Source organism: Mesoplodon mirus, assembly GCF_964341445.2.
Source record: "Mesoplodon mirus genome assembly, contig: HAP1_SCAFFOLD_956, whole genome shotgun sequence".
Classification (NCBI taxonomy): domain Eukaryota; kingdom Metazoa; phylum Chordata; class Mammalia; order Artiodactyla; family Ziphiidae; genus Mesoplodon; species Mesoplodon mirus.
The window spans coordinates 89,263-113,984 of record NW_028295090.1 but is presented as its reverse complement, the minus strand read 5'-3'; the positions used below and the strand labels follow the sequence as shown (position 1 = coordinate 113,984).

The following is a 24,722-nucleotide window of genomic DNA, read 5'->3' as shown; positions in this document are numbered from 1 at the left end:
CTCGGCCAGCGACCAGAGAACCTCAGGCGGCGGGTTCCCAGCCTCCCGCCTCCCACCTTCCAGGGCCAGCGAGAGCTTCCGAGACACGCGCCGCTCAGTGGGGAGTGGCCTCGGCCCCGCCCCTGTGCGTGGCCACATTGTTGCGCCGAGGCGTTTCAAGGGGCGTGTCGCGGTTGCTAGGCGACCACACCGCTCCCCTTCCCGCCCCTGCTGCTCCTCTGGCAGTTGTCGACCCCAGCCAGTCCCGAGCGGACGCGCTGGGAGCTGCACTGTGTGGAAGAGAGGTACCGAGGAAACGTCGCGGCCCGGGAGGCAGCCGCCCCAGCTCAGGTGGACGCTGCTCGCCTGACCGTCCAAACGCCGCCCCTCCCTCCGGGGGGTCCGGAGCTAACGGATGGGAGGCACAGCTCGCGGGTCCAGGCGGAAAGATGCGGGGCCGCCAGGAGACGGACTGCCGCCCCAGCCGCGGAGGTAACGGCGCCGGGGGATAACGCGCTGGGGCTCCCGAAGGAGCCGCTGCAGCTGGCAGGCGAGGTCGGGGGGCGTGGATGGACTGGGCTGGAGGTTGAGCGAGCCCCCAAGCAGTAAGGACGAGGGAAGGGGTCTGACTCCCTCTCCGGGACTGGCCCACCCTCTTCCTCTCCATCAGCTCCCCTGCCCCCAGCCCAGCGCGGGAGTGGGCTAGAAAGGAGTTAGGCAAAGAAGAATTCCCACCCTGGGGATTATTTCTGAAGTCCTACATCGGGGGTATATGGTAGGAACTCTGAGAAGCTGGGATGTTTTTGGTGGGGCTTTTTAGCAAACTGGGGGACACAGGGAGCAATACCTTTTCCAATAAGCCCTGTTGCTCAGAGCAGATAACCAAGGGCTTTGCCGTGAGGGGTGTAGGTGAGGGGCTCTGCCGAGTAGGACTTTTTGTGGATCGTGTTTTGAGAGATTCTCCACCTTTCATAGGATTTTACACCTTAATGGAGAGTAGGGACCACCTGCCCACTTCATTTGCATGGAGACTACCTTTGGGTAATTTCCTTTGGCTATTTATAGGAAATCTTGTAGGTCTTCAGTCTGTCTTCTTCTTTGTAAATGTGGACGTCTGTCCCATTTTGTTTGTTTTATTCGTGCTGTTGGCAAAGAATCAGTCACATCCAGAATTTTTGGTTCTTGTCAATGAAGCAGTTCCCGTAAAGGTATAATTTTATCAGAATGTAAGCATGTTTTTTAAAAAGAGAACATTCCAAAAATAATTTGTAGTGGGTTTTCTGTTTGGTTTTTGTTTTTCGGGGTTTTTTTTTCTCTTTGTACTCCTATAACACATCGATTAAGAAAACTCTGGAATTTTACAAAACAGTTTTTATAAGCCACTAAAATATTCCAGCATAGTTTTAAAGATTAAAAAAAATTCTTCCCTTGCAGCTGGCTCATTATCATTGTATTCATAGTATATCATGTAAAAATGATACAATGAAATGCTGATGTGTGTTACTGGGAAATCCATGTTCTTGGTGGCAGATGAAATACATTATTCAGAGCCATCCTGTGGATTAAATAAATCCTCTCCGTCTTTTGTGTTCCCTTACAGCGGTGGAGGGAGGCACAGTGTTAGAGCAGAGAAATTATCATTTGGCATTTAGCTTCCACCATCCACCCGAAAATTAAGTGGGTAAAGATGTGAAATCCAGTACGTTTTGTAATGTAGAGAATCCCTATAGTATTTGCTGTAGAATTCACTGTAGTTTTCTACAAGTTAGATAGATGTTAAGTAGGAAAATAAATAAATAAATATAGAGAAAGCCCTAAGAAGGCCTTTTATTTCTTGCTTGTGAGATCCAGAAGTGCGTAGACTGGAACTATTCTTCCCTTTACAACATGTGACCAACGGCTCAGAGAGGAAGGTAGAGTAGCCAGTGGTAGAGCTGAGATTAGAATCCAAGTCTCCGACTTGAAAGTACAGTTCTCTGTCTGTTTGTTTGTTCTGGTTAGCTTTTAGGCTTCAGATTTCAACTAGCCTTCGTTTTCAAGTAGTAAGTTAAATGAGATTCTTTTGATGGTCCCTATTGTTAACAACATTCAGAAAGTAAGACGTATTTTAACAATTTCAAACTATAAACCTAGAAATGCTGTCCTTTCTTTAAAAATAAAAAAAGGAGGAAAAGTTGGGTTTCCTCCCTTCCTCTGCCAAATACCCCTGTGGTGTGTATTCAGTGCCAAAATGCAGTGTGGACATTTGTTTGTATTAATTATTCTTTGTAGCAGATATGAAGCAGTTAAAGGGTGTTTTGGAAATACAAATTTATATACTTCAGTTACTGACAGATTTTATCTGTAATCCTTTCAACTAGATTGGATGATTTTGTCTATGATAGTGTCGTGATAATAGATGAAACCAAAGGCTCACCCTGTTCAAATGCACTCTGCAATCCTTCTGAACCACCTCTACCCAGAAGACTAAATGTAAGTAAATGAAGTAATTCTTTGAGCTCTAATGGGCCTGGAAAGGAGGAAGTGCTACTTTAAATGGTCAAGGTACAGTTACATGTCACTGGTAACCCAGGCTCTTTTTTATTCACTTTTGGTTTCTCTTGACTTTGAAATAACAGTTTCTGTGGTCCAAGTTCAGCTTTTCAGAATGATTTTGATTTGGAGCCCACCTATTCCTTTCAATCACTGGGGTAAATAGGGAAAAAAACGACATGCTACTTTTATCTAGATAGTGTTTGTTTTGTTTTTTTTCTGCGGTACGCAGGCCTCTCACCGTTGTGGCCTCTCCCGTTGCGGAGCACAGGCTCCGGACTCAGCGGCCATGGCTGACGGGCCCAGCCACTCCGCGGCATGTGGGATCTTCCCAGACCGGGACACGAACCCGTGTCCCCTGCATCGGCAGGCGGACTCTCAACCACTGCGCCACCAGGGAAGCCCTAGATAGTGGTTATTTTTTTTTTTCATAGAATGATATGTACAGTATATTATGATGGCTCATTTTAACAAGAACAAGAAACAGAAAATACCTCTGAACTTACAGATCTGCAGATTTTTCCTGCACGGTAGAAATGCAGTCCTAGCTTATTAGTATGCTTAAGAGAACCATTTTATAGATCATAAATGAAACTTGAGCAATACATTTTGGTTTCGATGCATTTAATCATTTTGGAGCTTGCAGACATTTAGTTTTTGACACCGTTTTATGTTTAAGAGAATAAATTAATTCCCATTCCCTCGGCACTCATAGAGAGGTAGGGAGAGCAGGGTTTTGGACAAGTTCCATGACAGGGAGAATCTATCCTGTGACTTTAAAATTTGCTGCATATATCATCAACGAACAAACTGAATAATTGAGTAGACTAATTTATCAATAGTTCTCCTTCATATTTCTGTTTAAGACCTAAAATTATTTCTATGTAAAACACTGCTTGCATTTTTCATAGTCCTTCCCAACGGTTTGTCAGCTTTTGCCATTAAAAATCAACCCCTTCACTACTTTCAAGGCTAATAATATTACAAGATACGGGCTACATATATTTGGAAGGCTGGTCACCCTATTTTTAATCTCCTTTCCAAAGTGCAGTAAGTTTCCTTTCTCCACAAGCTTATTGTTTTTAATATGTAAAAACCTCTAAGAGCTCCAGAACCACCTATATACTCGTGTGTTGACTATCAGATTTCGTGGTTACTTGCTGACAATTAGCACATCTCTCTGGGAAACTTTTACAGTCCGTCATCATGTGACTTAAAGTCCATTTTAACTTTACTTCAGTTGGCCAGTGCTAATCACCATATAGTAGGGCAATTAAATTGTATGTTTCAGGATCAAAATGAATTTTTTTTACTGTGTGGTATTCAGAGTAACACAGCTTGCAAAACACAAGATTTTAGATTCTAAAACAATGCTGTCTTTGCAAATTTTGCTGAAAAAAGTGCTTTTGACCTCTTAGTAACACTTATAGTTCATTATGCCATGACTCCATTGCGAGACGCTATTGCTCATTCCACAAAGAGCTTTGGCTTCCTTGTTTATCCAAGATGCCCTTACATTCTTGTTGTAAACTATAAATCATCTGCTCATAGGCTTTTATTGGGTTAGCTTTGTGTTGCAGAGATTTAGGGTCGAGAACGAGGGAGGGGGTGGTGTTTTATATCTGGACGAGAAGGATATTCCTTTTCTGAATTTCTCAACAAGATCTTTAAGACTTGATTAACGCAGTTGAAGATTCTATTTGAAATGTCAAGAGTGCTCCAAATTGATCAGCTCGGTGCTTTGTGACCACCTAGAGGGGTGGGATAGGGAGGATGGGAGACACAAGAGGGAGGAGATATGGGGACATATGTATATGTATGGGTGATTCGCTTTGTTATAAAGCAGAAACTAACACACCATTGTAAAGCAATTATACTCCAATACAGGGGTGTTAAAAAAAAAAAAAGAGCGCTCCAAATTAACAATGTACATGAAGCATTCTTAAATAAAACAGGATTAATCTGGCATTATTTGTCTCTCTGGATATAATTACATAGTTAAAATATTTGAAGTCGATAGCAGACATTGGTCAGTTATTGTGATTATAACCCTAGACTAGAAATATATAGTGTTTTGTAACTACTTTAACATGTGTGAAAATTCTAGATTCTCCTAGAACGGAAGGAAGATTTTATTTATAGCACAGCAGACTTGATACATAATTGATTCAGAGCAGTATTTGAGTTATTACAGGAAAGGAAAGAAAGCTAAGGTGAGAACCCCTCCCTGTGTGGAAAAATTTCTTTCTGGAATTCTTCAGATTCATTGGAGGTTCAAACCTTGACAGTCCTCAGGGGACTAGACCTGAAGTGTCTTGTTCTGTTCTGGAAGCCACACTTGCAGAGAGATATAACGTGCAGCCCATACGTGTTGAGAACGTGAATAGGATATAGTAAGGCAGCCTGACCCAGGCTGTGTGAGGTGGAGGATGTGATGGGGATGATGAGCCTCGAGAAAAAATGGGGAAGGCAGGACAGCCCCTTTTAGGTATCTGAAGGGCTTTAACATGGAAATTTGGACACTCCTGTGTAGTTCCGGAGGGCAAAATAAGACTTAATTTGCAGAGAGAGAGATTTAGGCTCACTTTAAGGAAAAACCATGAGTCAGGAAATCCAAATGACATCCTTAATCTTATTGTAATAGTTCTGTGGAAGTTAAATTTCTGTTCTTATTAACAGTCTGTACCTGAGACCCTCTCTTTACCACAAACAGAAATGAATACCTCCAGAGCCAGCACAGCCTTACATGTAGGTAGAGTAGGTGAAATGCCCAGGGGTGGACCCTGGACCACAAATACCTTTCCTACCAGCTTGTCATTGATGACCGCGGGTCCTAGAGAGTCATTCCCTTGGGTTAAGGCATTGCTCTTTTTAAAGGTCAAATATGTCTGGAGAGATAACCCATTAAATTGCATGGCAAGTTGAAAGGAGGTTTTATGTGGGGGAGAAAGTGGGTGAGGTGTTTCCATGCATCCTAAGGGAAGGCTGATTGTGCAGGCCTTCACGGAGCAGAAGGCATAGTTAATGCCAGATGTCTGGTGGAGGGAGTCTGGAACTGCAGAGGAAGGCACCACAGAGAGAAAAGAGAAGCTGAAAGGGGATAGGGAGGGTGTATTGGAGTTTAAACAATATATTGAGAATTTTGCCTAACTGTTACCAGTGTTTTTAACATGTTTTATAGTTTCTGAGGGTCTTTCACATATATTATTAATTATAATTTGATTCACACAACATCCTGCAAGGAGGTATTATTATCCACATTTTAAAGATAAAGAAATTGAGGCTAAGAAACTGGGCTAAAGGTTAAGCCTACCCTGGGACCTACAGTTTTTGAGCAGTGTAGCCAGGACCCCAACCTAGGCCTTCTGACTTCACATTTCTTCAGAATGTGTCCCCAGGATTTTAGCAGTAAATATTTAGATGCATTTAGGTTAGGTAGTAAAAATTTAAGGAAAACTGGTTTAGATGCATGCAAATATTTGGTTTTGTTATGTAAATCTACCTAAGACCAAATAATTATAATTCCCTAGTTCAGCCAAACCTATCTCCTAATAGATTGTAGTGCCTTGAGGTAACCTGTTTTTTGGCACTTTTATAATTGTGAACAATTAGTGCTCATGTGAATGTTAGATGGATGGATGAGGCCTTTTTTTTCCATCCCTAAAAACAGGAATGGTTATTTGACTTAATTGCTGATAAACAAAATGTTGCATTATATTTACATCTTAGCAAGGTATTTAGGTTCTGTCTGCCAGCCTGTGTTTTATTTTCTTGACTAGTGATAGTTCTCTATTTTGGTATCAGAGACCTCTCCTGGTCCGTATCTTGCCTCTTTATTGAGAAACTCAATGCCAAAGTATGGCTACCGTTGTACTGGCTGCTTTGCTTATATGTAAGATGGTGCAGTGCCTCATTTTTGTAACTGTAGTACTATATAAATGTTTAAATTGATTAAATGACCTAAAAGAAGCAGGCAGGAACTAATGTCGTGCTTTTATAACTAAATAAGGGGCTGTCTAAAGTATGCCAACACTTAATTTTTTTTTCATCCCTTTTTTGTTTTTTATATTTACATCTTTTATATTTTTATTTATATAGGTGATGGGTCAGGTGTTGTTTGCTTAGGTTATATTAAAATTCTCTTTTTTAAATGGTTGGCCACTTTGGATCATTACCTTATAATTTGCGTTATATTTTAAGAGATCATAAAGATAGCTCAGAGCTTCTCTGGAATTATCTACCCCTGATCGTAGAGGCTCTCAATCATACAGATCGGGGGTAAAGTTCTTCAGGGTCTGTTAAGAAAAACAGTTGTTCTTTGAAGTATCCCAGACTATTTTTTTTAAACAACAGATGTAGCACTTTTTTTCTTCTTTCCTTCTAGCACATTCTTATATTTTTCTTAGTATTTTTTTTAGCGTTTGGCTTTTTCATTGTCTTTCCCTCCATCGAGTTTCAAAGAATCTTATTTCATTTCAGAGGTATTTAATAAGTAGAGTTTTCTTCTGCGGGTTATTGTTCCTTGCAGGAAAAGGTGATGCCAAATCAAGTAAAAAGAGTTGTATGCCTTTGTCACGTAGGCGTTTGCTGAGGGAGACTAGTGTATGTGTCTATGAGCAAGGGAAGGAGAGAGAAAGGAGACTCTTTGTCTTTAGGAGAGTTTTACAAGCAGCACCCTGGGGCCTTAGATTCTCACTGCTATTCATCAGATACATAAAGAATTGGCCTTGGTGATCTCAAGAGTTCTCTCTGGATTAGAAATTTTGTGATTCAATGAACTGAGATAGGAAGATGCGATCATGTATTTGGGGACCCAGGAGTAGACGATGAGGCCTTGGTTGATTCCAGGCCAAGGTCAACATTCAGCCCTACTGGAGAATAGTACAGGCACTAGGAGAAGCTGGTACCAGGTTATGTTAATGTTCTGGACCAAGATTCAGAAGACCTGGGGATCACATCCTGCCTCTGTCCCTGTATCATTTACAGAACACTTTAATATGTATTCATTTGCTCCTGGTACATGCCCTTAAGATTTGGGAAGATACTTGAAACAGTTTGTGAACAATATAGGACAGTATATATATAACAAGGGCCAGATTACGTGGTAGACTCGAAAAGCTGCAGCTAAGATGTGAGTGGAGCCATAGTTAGTATGGGCTTGGAGTAGTTCTAAGTGGAAGAGGGAGGACTAGCATTGGGCTTTGAAAGAGCGTAGGATTTGAGTGGATGGGGTGAAAAGATTCTCGGTAGGAAGACATACCAGTTAGAAGGAATCTAGCACGTTTCGGGTATGGTAAGATGACCGTCTTGTTTTGAACAAAGGGAGGCCTATGTAGTGGGGCTGGGGTGGCCACAGCAGTCAGGGAACCTAAGGATTAACATAACACGAGTTTCTAGAGACTCCTGCTTTTCTTATCTCACTTTTGGGCCTTTTAACTACACAACTGGCATGTTTTGTTGTTTTGTTCAGTCAGGGGGACGATTCTTTCGTTCTTCCACCGTTTTTAGTGACTTTAACATAGATTCACTTCTCTTTGCCGTAGATCACCACTGAGCATTTAACAAGAGATCCTACTCAGTGCTTCCTGAATGGAGGTGAGATGAAGGTAGAACAACTATTTCAAGAATCTGGCAACAGAAGATCTGATACTTTTCAGTCAGATGGCATCAACGACTCTGAAAAATGCTCTCCTACAGTTTCTCAGGGTAAAAGTTCAGATCGTGTGAATACAGTAAAATCCAGCAGTTCATCCAAAGCATCCAAAGTGTTGCCTCTGACTCCAGAACAAGCACTGAAGCAGTATAAACACCACCTCACTGCTTATGAGAAGCTGGAAATCATCAATTATCCAGAAATTTACTTTGTGGGTCCAAATGCCAAAAAAAGACATGGAGTTATCGGTGGTCCCAATAATGGGGGTTATGATGATGCAGATGGGGCCTACATTCACGTGCCTCGAGACCATCTAGCTTATCGATATGAGGTGCTGAAAATTATTGGCAAGGGCAGTTTTGGGCAGGTAGCCCGGGTCTATGATCACAAACTTCGACAGTACGTGGCCCTGAAGATGGTACGCAATGAAAAGCACCTCCATCGCCAAGCAGCCGAGGAGATCCGGATTTTGGAGCATCTTAAAAAGCAGGATAAAACCGGTAGCATGAACATTATTCATATGCTGGAAAGTTTCACGTTCCGGAACCATGTTTGCATGGCCTTTGAGTTACTGAGCGTAGACCTTTATGAGCTCATGAAAAAAAACAAGTTCCAGGGTTTTAGTATCCAGTTGGTTCGCAAGTTTGCTCAATCCATCTTGCAATCCTTGGATGCTCTCCACAGAAACAAGATCATTCACTGTGACCTGAAGCCAGAAAACATTCTCCTGAAACACTGTGGGCACAGTGCGACTAAGGTCATTGACTTTGGGTCCAGCTGTTTTGAGTACCGGAAGCTTTACACCTATATCCAGTCTCGGTTCTACAGAGCTCCAGAGATCATCTTAGGAAGCCGCTACAGCACGTCCATTGACATGTGGAGTTTTGGCTGCATCCTTGCAGAACTTTTAACAGGACATCCTCTCTTCCCTGGAGAGGATGAAGGAGACCAGCTGGCCTGTATGATGGAGCTTCTAGGGATGCCACCACCAAAACTCCTGGAGCAATCCAAACGTGCCAAGTACTTTATTAACTCCAGGGGCCTACCTCGCTACTGTTTTGTGACCAGTCGGGCAGATGGGAGGGTTGTGTTTGTGGGAGGTCGTTCACGGAGGGGTAAGAAGCGGGGTCCCCCAGGCAGCAAAGACTGGCGGACAGCACTGAAGGGGTGTGATGATTACTTCTTCATAGACTTTTTGAAAAGGTGTCTTACCTGGGACCCCTCTGCCCGCCTGACCCCAGCTCAAGCACTAAGACACCCTTGGATTAGCAAGTCTGTGCCCAGACCTCTCACCACTGAAAAGGTGTCAGGCAAAAGGGTAGTAAACCCTGCAAATGCTTTCCAGGGCCTGGGTTGCAAGCTGCCTCCAATTGTACGAATAGCCAATAAGCTTAAAGCTAACTTAATGTCAGAAACCAGTGGTGGTATACCTCTGTGCACTGTATTGCCAAAACTGATTAGCTAATGGACAGCTGGTGTGCTCAGAGATGATATGTAGGTATTTTTAATCATCTTGCAAACCTGAAAATGGAAAAAAAGAAACAACACCAAGCCCATTAATGGATATGTTTTTGGTAGACTAGATATCTTTTTTTAACAAGGCAAAGCATTTTTATATGACTGTAAAAGAACTCTTGAAGGGCTAATTACCTAACCAGCTTGTATTGGCCATCCTGGGATACATAGTAAAAGACTTTTTATAAGTCAGTGCATCTTTTGTTATTATTGTCAGGTGTTCACCAACCTGTGTATTATTCTGTGGGTTTAAATCCTTTTCTCTCAAGGTAGACGATATACCAGAAAGTATATCCTGAACGTTCACTTCTAGTCTCCCTCGGCATCTGTTCCAGAGGCTTAATTTGGGACATGGCCGTAGTTATAGATGAGACTGAAAACTAGATCTGCCGCGCACTCCAGACCCCACATGTGTATAGAATGCCTTAAAGAAGCTCACATGTAGAGGAAGAGAATTACATTAAAACCCCTTGTTTAAAAAACAGAGCAAAATTCTCAGAAAGAAGTTCAGACTTGAGGTGAAAATCAATAAGCAACTCTCCTGACATGATAATATTTACTGGGTGCTTATTAAATGTCAGGTTATTCGATCTTGACAGCAATCTTACAAGTGTTAGAAATCAGGGCTCAGAGAAGCCTGGTAATGGGCTCAAATACACCTTTGCTCCAACACCCTGGGGAGCTGGCTTTTGAGCCCAGATGGCTCAGTCTTCAAAGTCCAGGTTCAACCCACATGTAACACTCCCTCTGCTGGTGGCTGTGTGTGCGGGTCGGGTGGGGGGTTCACACCGATTCTTCCTGCTGACACAACCTAATCTGGCCCACCTACTCTTCAGAAAGGTGAGGGGACTGAAGCCTCCAGGACAAACAGGCTGCCCCAGGGCCCTTCCGGGGCCGGACATGCTGCCCAATCCGTAAAAGAGCCCAGAATCACCACAGCAGAGGCAGTGCTCAAAGCGCCTTGCGAATTTTAACCTTCATTTCCTCGACGTCCTTTCACTGGCTAAAACTGAAGTCTTTAAAACTCAGTATTTGCCAGGTCAACCCTCCACTTCGCTCTTTCCACATCATGTCCCTAAAACAATTCCCCCATCAGCCTTGTCCCATCCTACCACCAAAGAGCAGGAGACAGACCCACCGCCCGGCCCCCAGCCCACACCATGCCTTCCATACCAGCAGGAGAACATGTGGCTGCCCAGGAGAGTGCTGGTGAGTAAAGGGAGGTCAGCCTTTTTGACGCAGTACTTCAAAGCACGCAAGAAGCATCTCTGCAACAGTTCGTCCATTTGCTCTGCAAGGAGAAGACAAGAACCACATCCTTCCTGAGGGCCGCAGAAGGCCCGCGCAGCACAAGATAAGTCCCCGCACGGTGACATCCGTACCTCACCCCTCAGCTCTGAAGGAGCCCATTCCCAGGCACCAAAGCTCCCAGACTCTCTAGAACACTGAGCCTTTACAGAGGTCTGACCCCACAGAGGGGGTCAGGCCACAAAGTCCCACCCAGCCAGGCGCGGATGCTTCTCTGATAGAGAAGTCAGAGCCAGAAGAACACTAAGAGGGCCGTGTAGCTGGGATCAGTCCAAATAGCAGAGCCGACGGGTATCCAGGGAAACGCGACATATTCGGAAGACTCCCAGGTAAGATGGCAAAGGGCTGTGGCACCACCCTCACCAAAACTAAGGCCTTTCCCCGCCCCTCCCGGAGCCCTGGCGCCGCTCTGGTGGGAAGCAGAGCCGAGCGCTTCAGTCCCTACACTGAGAGGCGAGCGCCCTGCTCCTGCCAGAGCTGTACCTTGAAGGGTCTTGCTGTCCGTGGGCTCTGGGCTCAGGCCCCCGACACTGGGGTCTTCTGTAGCTTCCGACGGGGACTTCTCCCCACACCTCTGCTCAACCTCCCCCTCCTCCTCCTCTCCCGCCAGGGTCAGGCGCCTCATGTCTCCCTGCAAGGTGGTGTCTGCCTGGACAGACCCCTTCTCTTCACTGAGATCTGGGGGATCCAGGGCCAGTGGAGCAATGGATGGTGGAGAGGACTTGTCTCCAGATCGCCTGCAAAAGCCTCATGTCAGAAACACTGAGCAGCAGCCACAACACTCTCCAGCCCCGGTCAGGGGGTCAGCAGGGGTCCAGAGAGAGTAAGACCCACAGGCAGGGGTGTCCAGGAGAGGCCAGAGAACCTGGGTGTGCCTCTCAACTCTGTTTCCAATTCTGGGCCCAGAGAAGTCCCATGCCTCAGTTTCCTCATCTTTGAAATGGGGAGAGTAATTCTTGCCTCCTCCTTAACCCAAACAGAAATTCAGGGACAGAGAAAAATTAAAGACAACATAGTTAAAGTGGAGCTCCCCTTCCAAAGTATTCCCTTCATAGAAATTAAATATAAAGCCATTTTGAATTAAATAACCAAATGAAGATTGCAAACGCATCTGTAGTACCAGGTTGGTGAAATACAAACCCAAGGTTGAGCGTATGGAACAAATTACAAACACCTGGACTGCTCAAGACTGCTCAAGACTGCTTCTGTGTTAAATCAGAATGCAATCTAAAATAGATAAATGACAAGGACCAACTGTATAGCACAGGGAACTATATTCAATACCTTGTAATAACCTTTAATGGAAAAGAATCCGAGAAAAAACATATATGTATATATCTACATCTAGAATCACTAGATATACTAATGGTCACTAGAATCACTTGGCTGTACACCTGAAACTAACACAACACTGTACATCAACTATACCTCAACTGAAAAAAAAGAATGCAATCTAACCTGCAGAGTAGAGATTACAATGGCTTTATGCCACTAAGCCTTATGAAGACAGGAAAAAAAGGGACGCCACATAGCAGAGCGGTAAAAACAAAAAGCATTATGTTGTTAACTAAGATTATGCAAGTCAAACAAAGTTTTACTAACAGCCGCAGCAAGGCTTATTAAGTATGGCTACTAGTGAGGCCAGAGCGTATGTTTAGGCTATTCTGATCAGGTAAATACCGTAAGTGTTTTCAAAGGGCGGGAGGAGGGGAGACTGAGGCAGCCACTGATAAAACAATTTAGACAACAAGACCTTAACTGCCCAGACTAACAGTCAGAAAACAAGGTGCTGGGAGTACGTGAGTAAGCAGCCCTCAGATGCCTGCTGAAACCCACACTGATGAGGCTGTACCTCCAGCAAACCAGGGCTTGGCCAATACTTGTAAAATAAGTAACTCCAAGACTGACTCAAAACGTAAGGGTAAATCTATACCAACAGGCCACACAACACTTGGCCAGAAGACCAGGTATACTGCTTTCGAGAAAAGCACTACTTACTATTTTGGTTAAATGACAAGAAAATAACCAGAAAATAAACTCACATACAGCTCCAGAGAGCAACCGTCACAGTGAGAAAGTGCAAGTTCTGTAATGAGGAGGAGATCCTAAATGTGGAACTTGAACAACAGGAAAGTCATCAGGTTGTCACCCTGGTGCCTGAAGACCTACTCTACTTTGATTTGGATTCAGATGTGAGAATTCCCGAGCACTCATCATGGGGTCAGAAAATGCCTAAATGTACACGGCAGAAAAGGCTAGATCGACCAGTGCCATAAAAATAAAGAATATCACTGTACTGAGAGGCAGAGAAGACAATCCCTAAGGCCTTCTTCCAGCCCTAGGATTCTATAATTCACCTAGAAAATAAAGTTCTCGGTAATTTCTTTTCTAAACAGGCCAAAAAAAAATCTTTTCTCCACATTTTGCAAGGAAATTAATGTCTAGGGTCAGCAACTTGACTAAGGACACAGCAGGGATCAAAACTCTCGCTTCTCAATCCAGGCCCTGTGCTCCCTCCGCCCACCCAGCTCCCTATAAAACAGAAAAAGCATGGAACCCACCACAAGTGGTCCTGGTAGGTGTGGAGCACAGAGAAGCCCCTTCCCTTCACACCTGAGGTCAGCATCTCGGCTGTGACATGGCAGCAACTCCGATGGCAACGGGGGCTCTGAGAAGGAGGAGGTCAGAGACGAGGGTCAGGGAAAGTCTTCCAGGAGGGCACATGTCAGGACCAGGTTTCTACACATGTGTTCAAAGCACCACGGTTGCAAATCTGAAGCATCCACTTGTATCACAGAGCTAAAACTCGGTGCAGTCTCAATCTTATTCAAATTACCTACACATATGACTTTCAAAAATTCCTTGACCAAATATTCCCTTCTGTGTAAGTAACTCCTCTACTGATGTTATCATTCTTATATTCTTATTATGAACCAAACCCAGGCAGGACTCAGAAGGATATTTAAAGTTCCCTTTCTTCAATTTCAAAAAATAAATTATCTCCCCTATCTTAAAAAAGGCATAGCCATCCTATATGGAAATTCAGAAGGGAGGCCATTCATATGCCTTAAATTAGGCTGAGGGATGCCAGAGGGAAGAGAGAAGAGAGATACAGTGGTACCAACGAAAGGTTCCTTCTGAGTGGGTTCTTTATAACAGGCCTTGCTCTGTATAACATCTATCTAAGAACTGGATGTGTCCAAAATATCAGAAACAACCACATTTACAATAACTACAAAAAACTTCCAAAGCCCAAATGGGAAATCTCTGTCAGCCCACTGTTACTCAGCAATGCTCACACATTGCCTGTAAGGATCGGTGTCCAGCTGGCTAACAGGAGGGGAATATACAAGCCTGGCAACGTTGCCTGGACCCAAGGGAGACAATTCAAGGGCAGATTTCCCAACACCTGAACTTCAAAAAAAACGTTTGCTAATCCGGTGCCTCCACTTCCTGTGCCCATGGGTCAGTTCCTGCCACAGAATCTTTGAATTTGGCTTCTTTCCCAGTTCCTAAAAGACGGGTCTTTGTCTTCCACCCTTGGAATCGTCAATGGCTCAAGAACTTCGGTCTCGAACCTGTCTTGTAGTTTTCGTAAACTCCCTTGTACCCTCACCCCCTTCCATAAACCACCTAGGATTCATTCCCACATACATTCTAAATGCCAAACTCAGAGGCCAAATACACACTTATGTAGTTTTCTCCGATCTTGGATAGAATACTGGGGGGAAAAAACAATAATTTCACCATTCTTTTCAACTTCAAGTTTTGCTACAGGTAAACAAGGAAGGAAACATTTCTAGGTGCTTGGTTCCCAAAGGTTCAAGGAAAATGGGAGAATATGAGCAACAAAAATAAGATCTTTAAACACTGACCCCTCCCATGCCTACCATGTTTCCCTCTCAAAGAAGCAATGAGTAAAATAATAAGATGTCGTTTTTCATTCAGGATGATACAAATGAAAATGACCCATCATATGCAGTGTCGGTGAGCATGTAAGGAAACAGGCTCCATATACCCTGTAGGTAGGAGGGAAAACTGACACAGCATTTTTATAGGGCAACAGAAAATATGCACGATCTTCAGCCAAACAGTTCTGCTCCCTAGTATCTACTTTAGAAAAATATTGGCACTAGTGTCCCTAGAGGCCTCAGGAAGATCTTGTTTGTGATAGAGACGAAGTAGAGGCAACCACAATGTCTACTAGAAGAGGACTTTTCCCATCACCCCACAGTGGGTAAAAAGATTCAGCTTATCTGTGCTTGCTGACATGGAACATGTCCCCACTACCTGAAGTGAAAAAGTAATAGGGATAAAGTTTGTTCATTTGTATTTTTAAACATACACACCCCAAACCATACATTTTATATGCACGTGTATATATGCATTGAAGAAGGCTGACAAGGACGTGCATCAGAATGATAATGGTTACTTCTAGGAGAAAAGGATTATGGGGTGAGAGGGTTTTGATTTTTCAGAACTGTTCATACCATTACTTCCTAATTTATTTTAAAAAAGAGACACTGTGGTGATGGCTGAACAACCCTGTAAATATACTAAAAAAAATCACTGAATCGTACATTTGAAACAGGTGAATTTTATAGTATGAAAACTATATCTCAATAAGTCTATTAAAAATAATTAAAAGATGAGGATGATGATGTGGATGTTCGACAAAAATAATGTTGAAGTCATGCAAGGCAGGAAAGACCAAGAAAATGTCACAGAGAGGAGACTAAGAAGACATGACAACTAAATGCAATGTGGTACCCTGGACTGGATTCTTGAACACAAAAAAAGAGAAAAAAGACATCGTGGGAAAACTGGGGAAATATGCATAAAGTCTGTAATAGTGTCAAAAGGACTGAACCAATGTTAATTCCTTAGTGTTGATAACTGTACTGTGGTTATACAAGATGTTATCATTACAGGAAGCTGGGTAAGGAGTATTTCAGGACTCTGTACTATACTTGCAACTCTTCTGTAAATCTAAGAAAAAAAGTTTTAAAGGAGAAAAAAAACAAATAAATTTTAAAAAGGAAGAAGCAGCAGCAGGAGCAAATACCCTTGGCCCAGATGTATGGACACCCCACAGGCTCACTGCCATTCCCCACTCTCTGATTGCTCAGGAAGAATATGTTTTTTCTTTTAATCCTTTATCCATATGCTGTGAAGTTGTCATTCCCACCCCTCCCAAGTTTTCCCTAAGTTTTTTCCCCACAGGCACAGCTGACTGGCACAGTACCTGTTCCCCACCAAGGCAATGGCACAGAGGTCACCCTTCTGTACCCGAGGCAGACCAGCAGGGGGCACCACTAGCCCTGGCAGCATCAAATCTGCAGGAAACAAAAGCATCGCAACTAACTCCACAGTTTACTGCGTCATTTACTCACTTGCTCAACAAACATACATTTGTTAAGCATCAACTACATTATTCATAGTGAAAATAAAAAGTGGCAAACTGAGGGTCAGACCTTTTCCTTCTGGGAGACCAGTGGTCAAACTGAAGCACCAAGCTGAGGGTCCACTTCCATGATCTATCTTATTCTGGTTTCCTAAATTCAGTTTATTAATCTAAAGTATAGCATATGGCAGTTCACAGAGCACTTTCATGTCACTTATCTTATTTAAGCCTTACAGCAGGGTCAGAGAGCTTATGGAAGCAGCCAAGTAAGAGATGCAACAGACATGAGGGAAGAATTCTATTTATCAATCATATGAATGCACAAAATGGGTACATTTATTAAAGTAGTTGGCCTTTACTAAGTAGGTTTCAGCCACTATCCAGAATATAGGAAAATACTCTTACCTGCTCCCCCCACCAGTTTTTCAAGCACCAGGGGCCATGTTGTAAATGTTGCTAGAAGATCAGGATAAGACCACAGGGTGTACACTGTCCAAGAAGAGAGCCAGAAAACACTTACTGCCCAAAAGTCAACCCCCTGGGGAATGGCAAAGCCAAACACTGAGGCCACATTAATCAACATGTAGAAAAGAAACTCAAGTCAAAGCTAGAGAGAAGGTTGTAAGGGGATGCCCAAAGAAGCTGCATTCTTTTTTTTTTATTAGGTTACCCCAAGTTTGTGAAGCGGTTTATATGTTATATGCTATTTACTTGAGAATCCTTGCTTCCTTTAGCCTTAGAGACCTGCATTCTTTACATATTTATACTGAGCTCTTTGCAGTAGTTTCTCTCAATCTATGATCTTGAGAAGTTATCACTTTTACTAGTTGGAAGACACATGAAATGAGCTACAGCTCTAAGAGTCTGTCTAGTTGCCAAAGTTGGATATTTATGTGTAAGGCTAAAACTAGTCATGAAGTGAACATCTGCTTTTGCCTGTCCAGTATCCCTTTTCCCCTCTCTGGGAACTGAGTGCCCCTTTTCCTGTGGGAAACACATTATATATAGTTTACATCAGGCTGACTCCCTTCTCAAAGAGGCTGCAGTCTTGAAGAAGGCGGAGACTTAAGAAACTTGAGACTTGGAGGCACCTATTGTTCCACCTGGACGGCAGCAGCCAAACATGGCCATAGTGGATAAAAGTAGGGACAGAGCCCCAGCGAGGATTCCTTTTATGTCCTCAGAAGCAAGTAATCCGAAACCAGGGCGCCAACCTGTAAGAAATTCTGAAACTTTCCCATGTTTATTATTTTTATTCTCTCTGTTTCCACAGGGATTAGCAGTAAAACCCTTAGATCAAAAAGGGCTTGTATGTGTACAGCAGCAAAGCAGGGTGGGGGTAGGGGTGGCCTGGGGTAGGAGACTGCACTGCGCTGCTGCAGCCAAGCTGGGAGGAAGAAAAGCCCCCAAATGACAAAGTAGGTGTCAGCAGCCATGGAAAAGAGAAAAGGACACTGCCTCTCTGAGATCTGTGACAAAGAAAGCAAGCAAAGTATCCTGAGAGCCAGACAAGAGCCTAAGAAAGAATCCCTGTGAGACATCGCAACCAAAGTCCACCACTAAGACAGCTGGGTATGGAGTTTAACTAACCCAGCTTCTTTCCCATCACAGTATCTCTTCAGTATCTTAAGAAAATTCCACTAGTGAAAGTTTTAAGAAGCATTTTTTACATGCCCTGAAACTCCACCCTTTTCACGACCTCGGCTCCAATCCCTACTTAACCCACTAGAAACCAGTGTTTCTTCACCTCAGAATTTCCCTTGGCAACCACCCTCTTTTTGTGTTAACCCTTTTTTTCCCCTCACTTCTATAGCAGTTTCTGATCTTGAAAGACCCAATTCTAGGGACACTAAATCCAAAAAGATTCTTAGGGAGATTTTGCATTTATTTGTTTTAAGGAAGACAGATTAATGGAAGAAACAGATGTTAGGCAAGGACCATAGTAATGGCCATCTCCATCCCATTGCCATACCTGTCGGATATAGATTTTTCTCCAGTTCAAATAGGATGGGGTTACCACCACTCACGTACACAGTCACTGCATCCCCTCTGTGAGCATACAACTTCACAATGTTGAGTTCTTCCTTTCCAGGTACTAACTCAGAGACCTGATCCGTTCCAAGAGTGGGGAAAACAGCTGTCACATCGGCCCGAAGCTTTCTCCTGCAGAGAGCACACATACCTGGTATGTATGCTGCCTGGATGGATTTTAATAAATATTGAGGACTCAAGACTTACTATAAAATCACGAGGCCCAAGAAAAAGACTGGTTGATGATGCCTTATTCTCACTCTTCCAAAACATCCCATTCTCTTTCTCATCCAATGTCTCATCTATTTTCACATGTTCCTGGGGCATGTCTTTCCATTTTACAAAGAGAGGAAAAAACTGAGATCCGGTAAGCGACCCAAGTTAGCCTGCCACTGGAAACTAAGCCCTGCCTTCCTGACTCCACACATAGCTCCTGGACCCACTCCTTTCTCATCTATGCTTGCCAAATCTGTCAACTTATGATTAAACAGCTCTGCTAGGGCACCAAGAATGACAACTATAGAACACTGCCTCCAAAATTCCCAAGGTGACACCTTCATTTGCAAAACTGAACAGATACAGTTCTTACCACATGTGCTTTATCCCCTCTCTCCTCACCCTCCACCTGTCTCTCCTGCCAGTGGTAATCACTAGACACTTCTTCTCGTATACTTGTAGTTCTCTGTGCCCCATCTAATCTCTCCCAAGGGACTCAAAGCTCTTGGTAGGGCAGGGACCCCGTTTTCCTTCATTTTGGCATCCTCCACGACACCTTAAACAGACTGCAGTCAATACGCGCTGATTGAATTATACGCTTTCTCGTAAACTCACTAAAATATCCAAAAGACAGCCTGGGAGATAAATCAGGCCTCCTCTCCATCTTCACTCTCAAAACACGTCTAACTTACCCTTGCCCGCCACCCGGGGTCCCTTCTCCGGCTGTACCCCTCGGCCTCCACCCCAAGTCGGCTGACCCAGCCCAGAAAAGGCTGGGAGCCAGCCGAGCTTGAGAGATGTCTGGGTGCCCTGGTGGGCAGAGCAGGCTCTTCTCTCCCTCACCTGTCCGACCCCTTGATGGCCGTGTTGGACTTGACCCGAAAGGCCTTGGCAAACATGTCTGCTGGAGTGGCCTGGGGAAGAGAAGGAGACCACAGCAGCCAGGGACTGTCAGGAAAGCGTGAGCACGGCAGCTTCCCAACCCGCAGTCCTGGGGGCAGCCATGCTTGGGCCCGGCTGGGAAAAGGGCCCGGCTGGAAACCGGGGCCGCGCAGCTTCGCGGCCACCCCTAATGGCAAGGCTGGGAACTGAAGCATGGGGGGCGGGGCCGGAGAAGGCGGGGCGGATCCCTGCGCGGAGGGGTGCACCCTTTCGCCTCACCCCTTCTGCCGGGCTCTGCGCCTAGGCGAGTGGCTTGAGCGGGCGCGTCTGTAGTATCTCTGGGGCCAACAGCGATTCCGTTCATTTTTACTCCATCAGCGTTCTAGTGTGTTGAGTAGGAGCTCTGCCAGCTCTCATTCCATGCAGTTTAGTTCAGCTGCACAAAATTAATTGAACTCGTGTTTTCTTAAACTTGCAGGCCTCTTGAATGGTTTTCTTCAGGGCTTTTGTTTCTTAAGATCTTTACATTTTATTGCACACTTGGGGCCTCAGCTAGAATTCTTTCCGAGATTTTCTCCTTCCTGTTTTTTAATTTACATGAGGTGATAATAACAATAACAGGGAATCCACTTTAGTCCGAGGTTTGACCTCCTGTTAAGAGGAGAAAACTATACAAATGATCTTCAAATCTGTTATTTAAAACTTTTTTTTTTTTTTTTTTTTTTTGCGGTATGCGGGCCTCTCACTGCTGTGGCCTCTCCCGTTGCGGAGCACAGGCTCCGGACGCGCAGGCTCAGCGGCCATGACTCAGGCTCAGCGGCCATAGCTCAGCAGCCCAGCCATTTCGCGGCATGTGGGATCTTCCCGGACCGGGGCGCGAACCTGTGTCTTCTGCATCGGCAGGCAGACGCTCAACCACTGCGCCACCAGGGAAGCCCTGAAACATTTTTGGTTACAAAACCCCACATTTTGGGACCTTTTTAGGTACCTTTTGCATTCAGGCATTATTTGGGGGGATTTTGTTTCCAAAGCAATTTTAAAAACTCAGAGTGCTTATAAAAAAATAATTTTGAGGCATAGTAAAATCAAATTATGGTTTGGCTTCTCCCTAGCAGTTTGATCTTGGGCCAATGGCTTATCCTTTCTGAAACTCTTACATTCTCTGTAAGATGTGGAGGTAATACCTACTTCACTGGGCTTCTGTGAGAAACCACTGAGATAACGCATGTGATATATTGCAGGGTGCTTTGAAATTTTCCCATAAATGGTAGATATTAGTCCAAAACAAACAAACAAAAAACAGTCTCAGGCAGGGGTGAGGGATTGGGTTTCCCTGAAAGGGACTGCTGTGTACCCTGGAAACAAGGATTTAATCACCTGGGGTCCTGGCCCCTACTAAACTTAATTTTGCTAATGAAAATTTCAGAGCAGAGTGTCCATCCACCAAGAAAAAAAAAATCCTGATTGCTTTAATGTGGTGATACAGTCACACAGAGGAGAAGTCCATCTGGGCTATAACAAAGATGAGGCCTTGCACAGTCTCTGTCCACCACCATCTCTGCCCTTAATCTGGGGTCAGCCACAGCTCCATCTCCTCCTGCACTTCTGACCCACCATGCCTTTATTCTGAACCACCCCAGCCATAAAGCCAACGTCAGAGGAGCCCAGAGGAGGAGAGTGCCACAGATCCTTCTCCGCTTGGGCCCCCACCCAGCCACACTCGGGGGGGTGTGATGCCAGACTCTGTGCTGTTGACCAGGCCTATTGCAGTACAGCCATGGAAGCAGTCTCTGACCAAGGAGCCGAGGAAGGTTACTCAAGGGCATACTAGAAATTTCAAGCTGTGAAAACTATTGTACACACCATATGTCCTGGCTAAGAAGGCACAGATTAGCAGCCTAAAAATTAATTCATGGTTGACAAGTAGGAGCCAAGACCCAAGGGGATTCTGTACACAGCATCCTGCCTCCCTATTGGCAGAGCAAGATCTCCCTTTCCCCAGGAGGGTGCCATCCCAACTTCTCTGCCTGCATCAGGGACCTGTGTGCTCCCTGCCGGTGGCCCTGTTGCTAGGCAAGCTGGCTGAACCCTGAGTCCAGCAAGCCTAGATTCTTTAACTTTCCCTTTGTGGCTCCAGTACAGCCCCACAGGGCTACCAACCTGCTGCCCACTCTTGGGTAAGCTGCAAACACAGGCTCTCTTTGATTTATGATTTGTACAAAAGGAAAGGTAGAAGTTAGAGTCCAGAGGGTAGAGCCAAGAACTGTCATTCACAAGACTTCAGCCATAATCAAGGAACTGGCAACACATGCCTAGATGCATTTCGTATTAGCTATAATCAGTGACTCCTGTGTGCCTCCCATTTTTCTCCCCTTTGAGGGGTGTCTGCAATGGTTATAGGTGGTTATAATATGCCTGTCCCAACATTGTATGTCAAATTTGTTTGGGGCAGAAAGCTTGTGTCTTTTGTTCACAGATCTTCAGGTCAAGAACTGTACTCAAGCAGCTATACTCAAGGAAATACACCTGAGGCTCATTATCCACAGCTAGACCTGATTTAGATGATGCGATCCTTCATTTTGAGCAGATAAAGGAGTGAAATTTGAGGGGACCTGGGGAAGAAGTTAATATGTTTTGCAATTAAGAGGCACATGCGTCATTGAAGGTCAGAGGGTAGATGCTGGTAGCCAGACTCCAAGAGGGCTCTCAGTGGTCTTCATGTGCTTATGTGGTCCCCTCCCACATGAGACCAGGGCTGACTTCTGTGACCATTAGCATATGGCCAAAGTGATATTGTGTGACTCCTTATGGCTAAGTCATTGCCATTTCTACCTTGGTCTCCTAGATTTCTTGCTCTGGGGGAAACCCCCCACCATCTTGAAAGGACACTCAGGAAGCCCTGTCAAAAGGTCCGTGTGGAGAGGAACCCATCTCCTTGCACCAACTTGCCAGCCATGTGATTGAGCCACCTTGGAAGCACAGCCTCCAGCCCTGGGCAAGTCGTCCCATCCCACATGCTTTCAAGACTTCCAGCTGAGGCCCCAGCCATCAGGGATCAGAGACTAGCCAGTCCACTATGCCCTGTCTCAAGTCCTGATCCACAGAAGTCATGAGATGGTAAATAATTGCTGTTTTAAGTTATTAAGCTTGGGGATGGTTTGTTATGATGCACTGGATAACTAATACAGGAACCCAAGCATTTCTCACTCCCAGTGCATCCTGAGATAGCCAGTTGGTCCATGTCACTGTGATTGAAGCCACAACTGTGTACAGTCCAGCTGTTCTCCCAGGAAATCATCCTCCACTGGCTCTTTTGCTTACGATGTGGAAATTGAAAACCTAAAAGCCTAAGATGTTGAACTCACAATATAAAAGGGGGACACAGGAGGCAAAGATACGCACATCGGATGCTTGCACTTGCAAAATAAAACCACAAGGCAAATTTGAAGAAGGCAGAGTTCCACTATGCCCAGCTCAGCACTGATATGTTGCCTGGTATTCAGGGATAGGTGGGTGCCAGCCAAGACCAGAGCACCCAGTCTGAGAACAGCTGCATCCACTTCCCAGCCAGCCTGCCACACACGCCCTGGGAGCCCTGAGCTGCCCCCTGCTTCAGCACGGTGAGGACTTTCTTTGTGAGTTTGATGCCCACCTGTCCTTTCTCTTTTCTTGGGACTGCTCAAACTAGATATTCAGCTGGGCTTTTGAAAATCCCCTTTCCTCTTCATTGCCTCCCCCAAACTCACACACCCAAAAGCTAATGAACCTGCGCGATCCCAGGTGAGGCCTGTAGGAACCCTCAGACACTGGCAATTGGGCAAAAACAAGAGTTGTATAGCTGCTCAGAAGTAAAATCTTTTACATCTCAGAAAGTTACAGTTATTTCCTTGCCTGGGATAGATCTGGAAGGGACTGATCTAAGGTTCCTGTTGCAGAAACCTGTCGTTGGAAACTCTCAGAACCTAATAGACTCTGGGAAAACACCACAGATGACCTGCATTCCCAGGGACCTTTGAGCTCGGAGCTGGATGTCTGTGGTGAGGAGGAAGGAAAAGCCAAGGGCATGGGGTGACTGAGGAGGAATGGAAGCCCTGCAGCCAGCTGTGGGCTTCTGATTGTGGCTGTAAGAGGGAAGACCAGGCAGGGCACAGGCAAAGTCTAGATGCAAAGCCCTGGGGCTGAGTCAAGATGCTTCCTTAACTTCAAAGTCAGGATTTCACATAGTACCAGACCCTTAGAGAAATGTTCCTTTGTAACTGATGCCTAATGTACTTCTGGATCCTGTGATCAAACCTAGAGCTAGAACTGCCCAGATCACACAGCAGAGGCTGTAGTTGAAAGAGGCTCAGCGGACAAGTGCTGCAGGTATATTGCTGAATGTCACAGTTCCTCTGGTTCTGTGCTGTCCACAGCAAAGCCAAGCCCAGACAGGCTGGGTTTTGTGTATCATTTCATTTCTAGAGGACTTGAAGGCAAGAGAATTTCTAGAATCTGGGATTGGGCAACACTTCTGGAGTATGGGAAGGCTGGATGTTTAGGGGTGGATATCCAGAGAGGGGAAACTCTGGGGAAGAAGGGCAGGAACATGGGCTTCACGTCTGCAAGCGCTGATGTCTGCTTCCTTTGCTTTGGAAAGAAGCAGATGAACATCTTTGCTCGGGTCAGTGATGTCAGCCCAGCCTAGGGTTCAGGTCCAGCCTTCAGAGAGCCTGTAAATTAAGGGTGGGGACAGGATTTGACCCAAAAGTATCCGTTACGACCAGTCAGAATGCCCCATTGCCCTGCTTATCTACCAACTCCACTGTCCCTCAGGCTACACAGGATTAATGACAGGGAAGAACACCGTGTGACAATGGAGGCAGAGACTGGAGGAATGCAGCCACCAGCCAAGGAATGTCAAGGGTTGCCAGCAGCCACCAGAAGCTAGGAGAGAGACATGGAACATAGCCTCCCTCAGAGCCTCCAGAAGGAACCAACCCTGCTGACACTTTGAGTTTAGACTTCTGGCCTCCTGAACTGTGAGAGAATAAATTTCTGTTGTTTTCAGCCACCCAATTTGTGGTAATTTGTTAACCGCAAACAAATACAAGAGAAACTAATACAAGCCCTGTGAAACTAATACAAGAGGAGTAAAAACATATGCTCACAAAAAGATCCGAACACAGGGGCTTCCCTGGTGGCGCAGTGGTTGAGAGTCTGCCT

At 44.8% G+C, this 24,722-nt stretch overlaps 1 protein-coding gene and 1 pseudogene across 2 annotated transcripts; one reads left to right on the top strand and one right to left on the bottom strand.

Annotated features, from left to right (window-relative positions):
- Positions 1 to 283: 283 nt before the first annotated feature.
- LOC309797763 (dual specificity tyrosine-phosphorylation-regulated kinase 3-like) lies at positions 284 to 9,629 on the top strand (the record flags this gene model as incomplete). Its single annotated transcript, XM_082646188.1, has 3 exons — positions 284 to 471; positions 2,340 to 2,451; positions 8,055 to 9,629. The coding sequence occupies exons 1-3, from the start codon at positions 395 to 397 to the stop codon at positions 9,627 to 9,629; spliced, it is 1,764 nt and encodes a 587-aa protein (XP_082502314.1). The 5' UTR covers positions 284 to 394.
- LOC309797762 (eukaryotic translation initiation factor 2D-like) lies at positions 9,547 to 19,645 on the bottom strand (annotated as a pseudogene). The gene is made up of 8 exons: positions 19,482 to 19,645; positions 18,364 to 18,554; positions 16,797 to 16,880; positions 16,233 to 16,323; positions 13,549 to 13,655; positions 11,471 to 11,724; positions 10,853 to 10,970; positions 9,547 to 9,685 (listed from the first exon to the last, which is right to left on the bottom strand). The product of its transcript is annotated as a eukaryotic translation initiation factor 2D-like (transcript).
- Between the last annotated feature and the right edge of the window lie 5,077 nt (positions 19,646 to 24,722).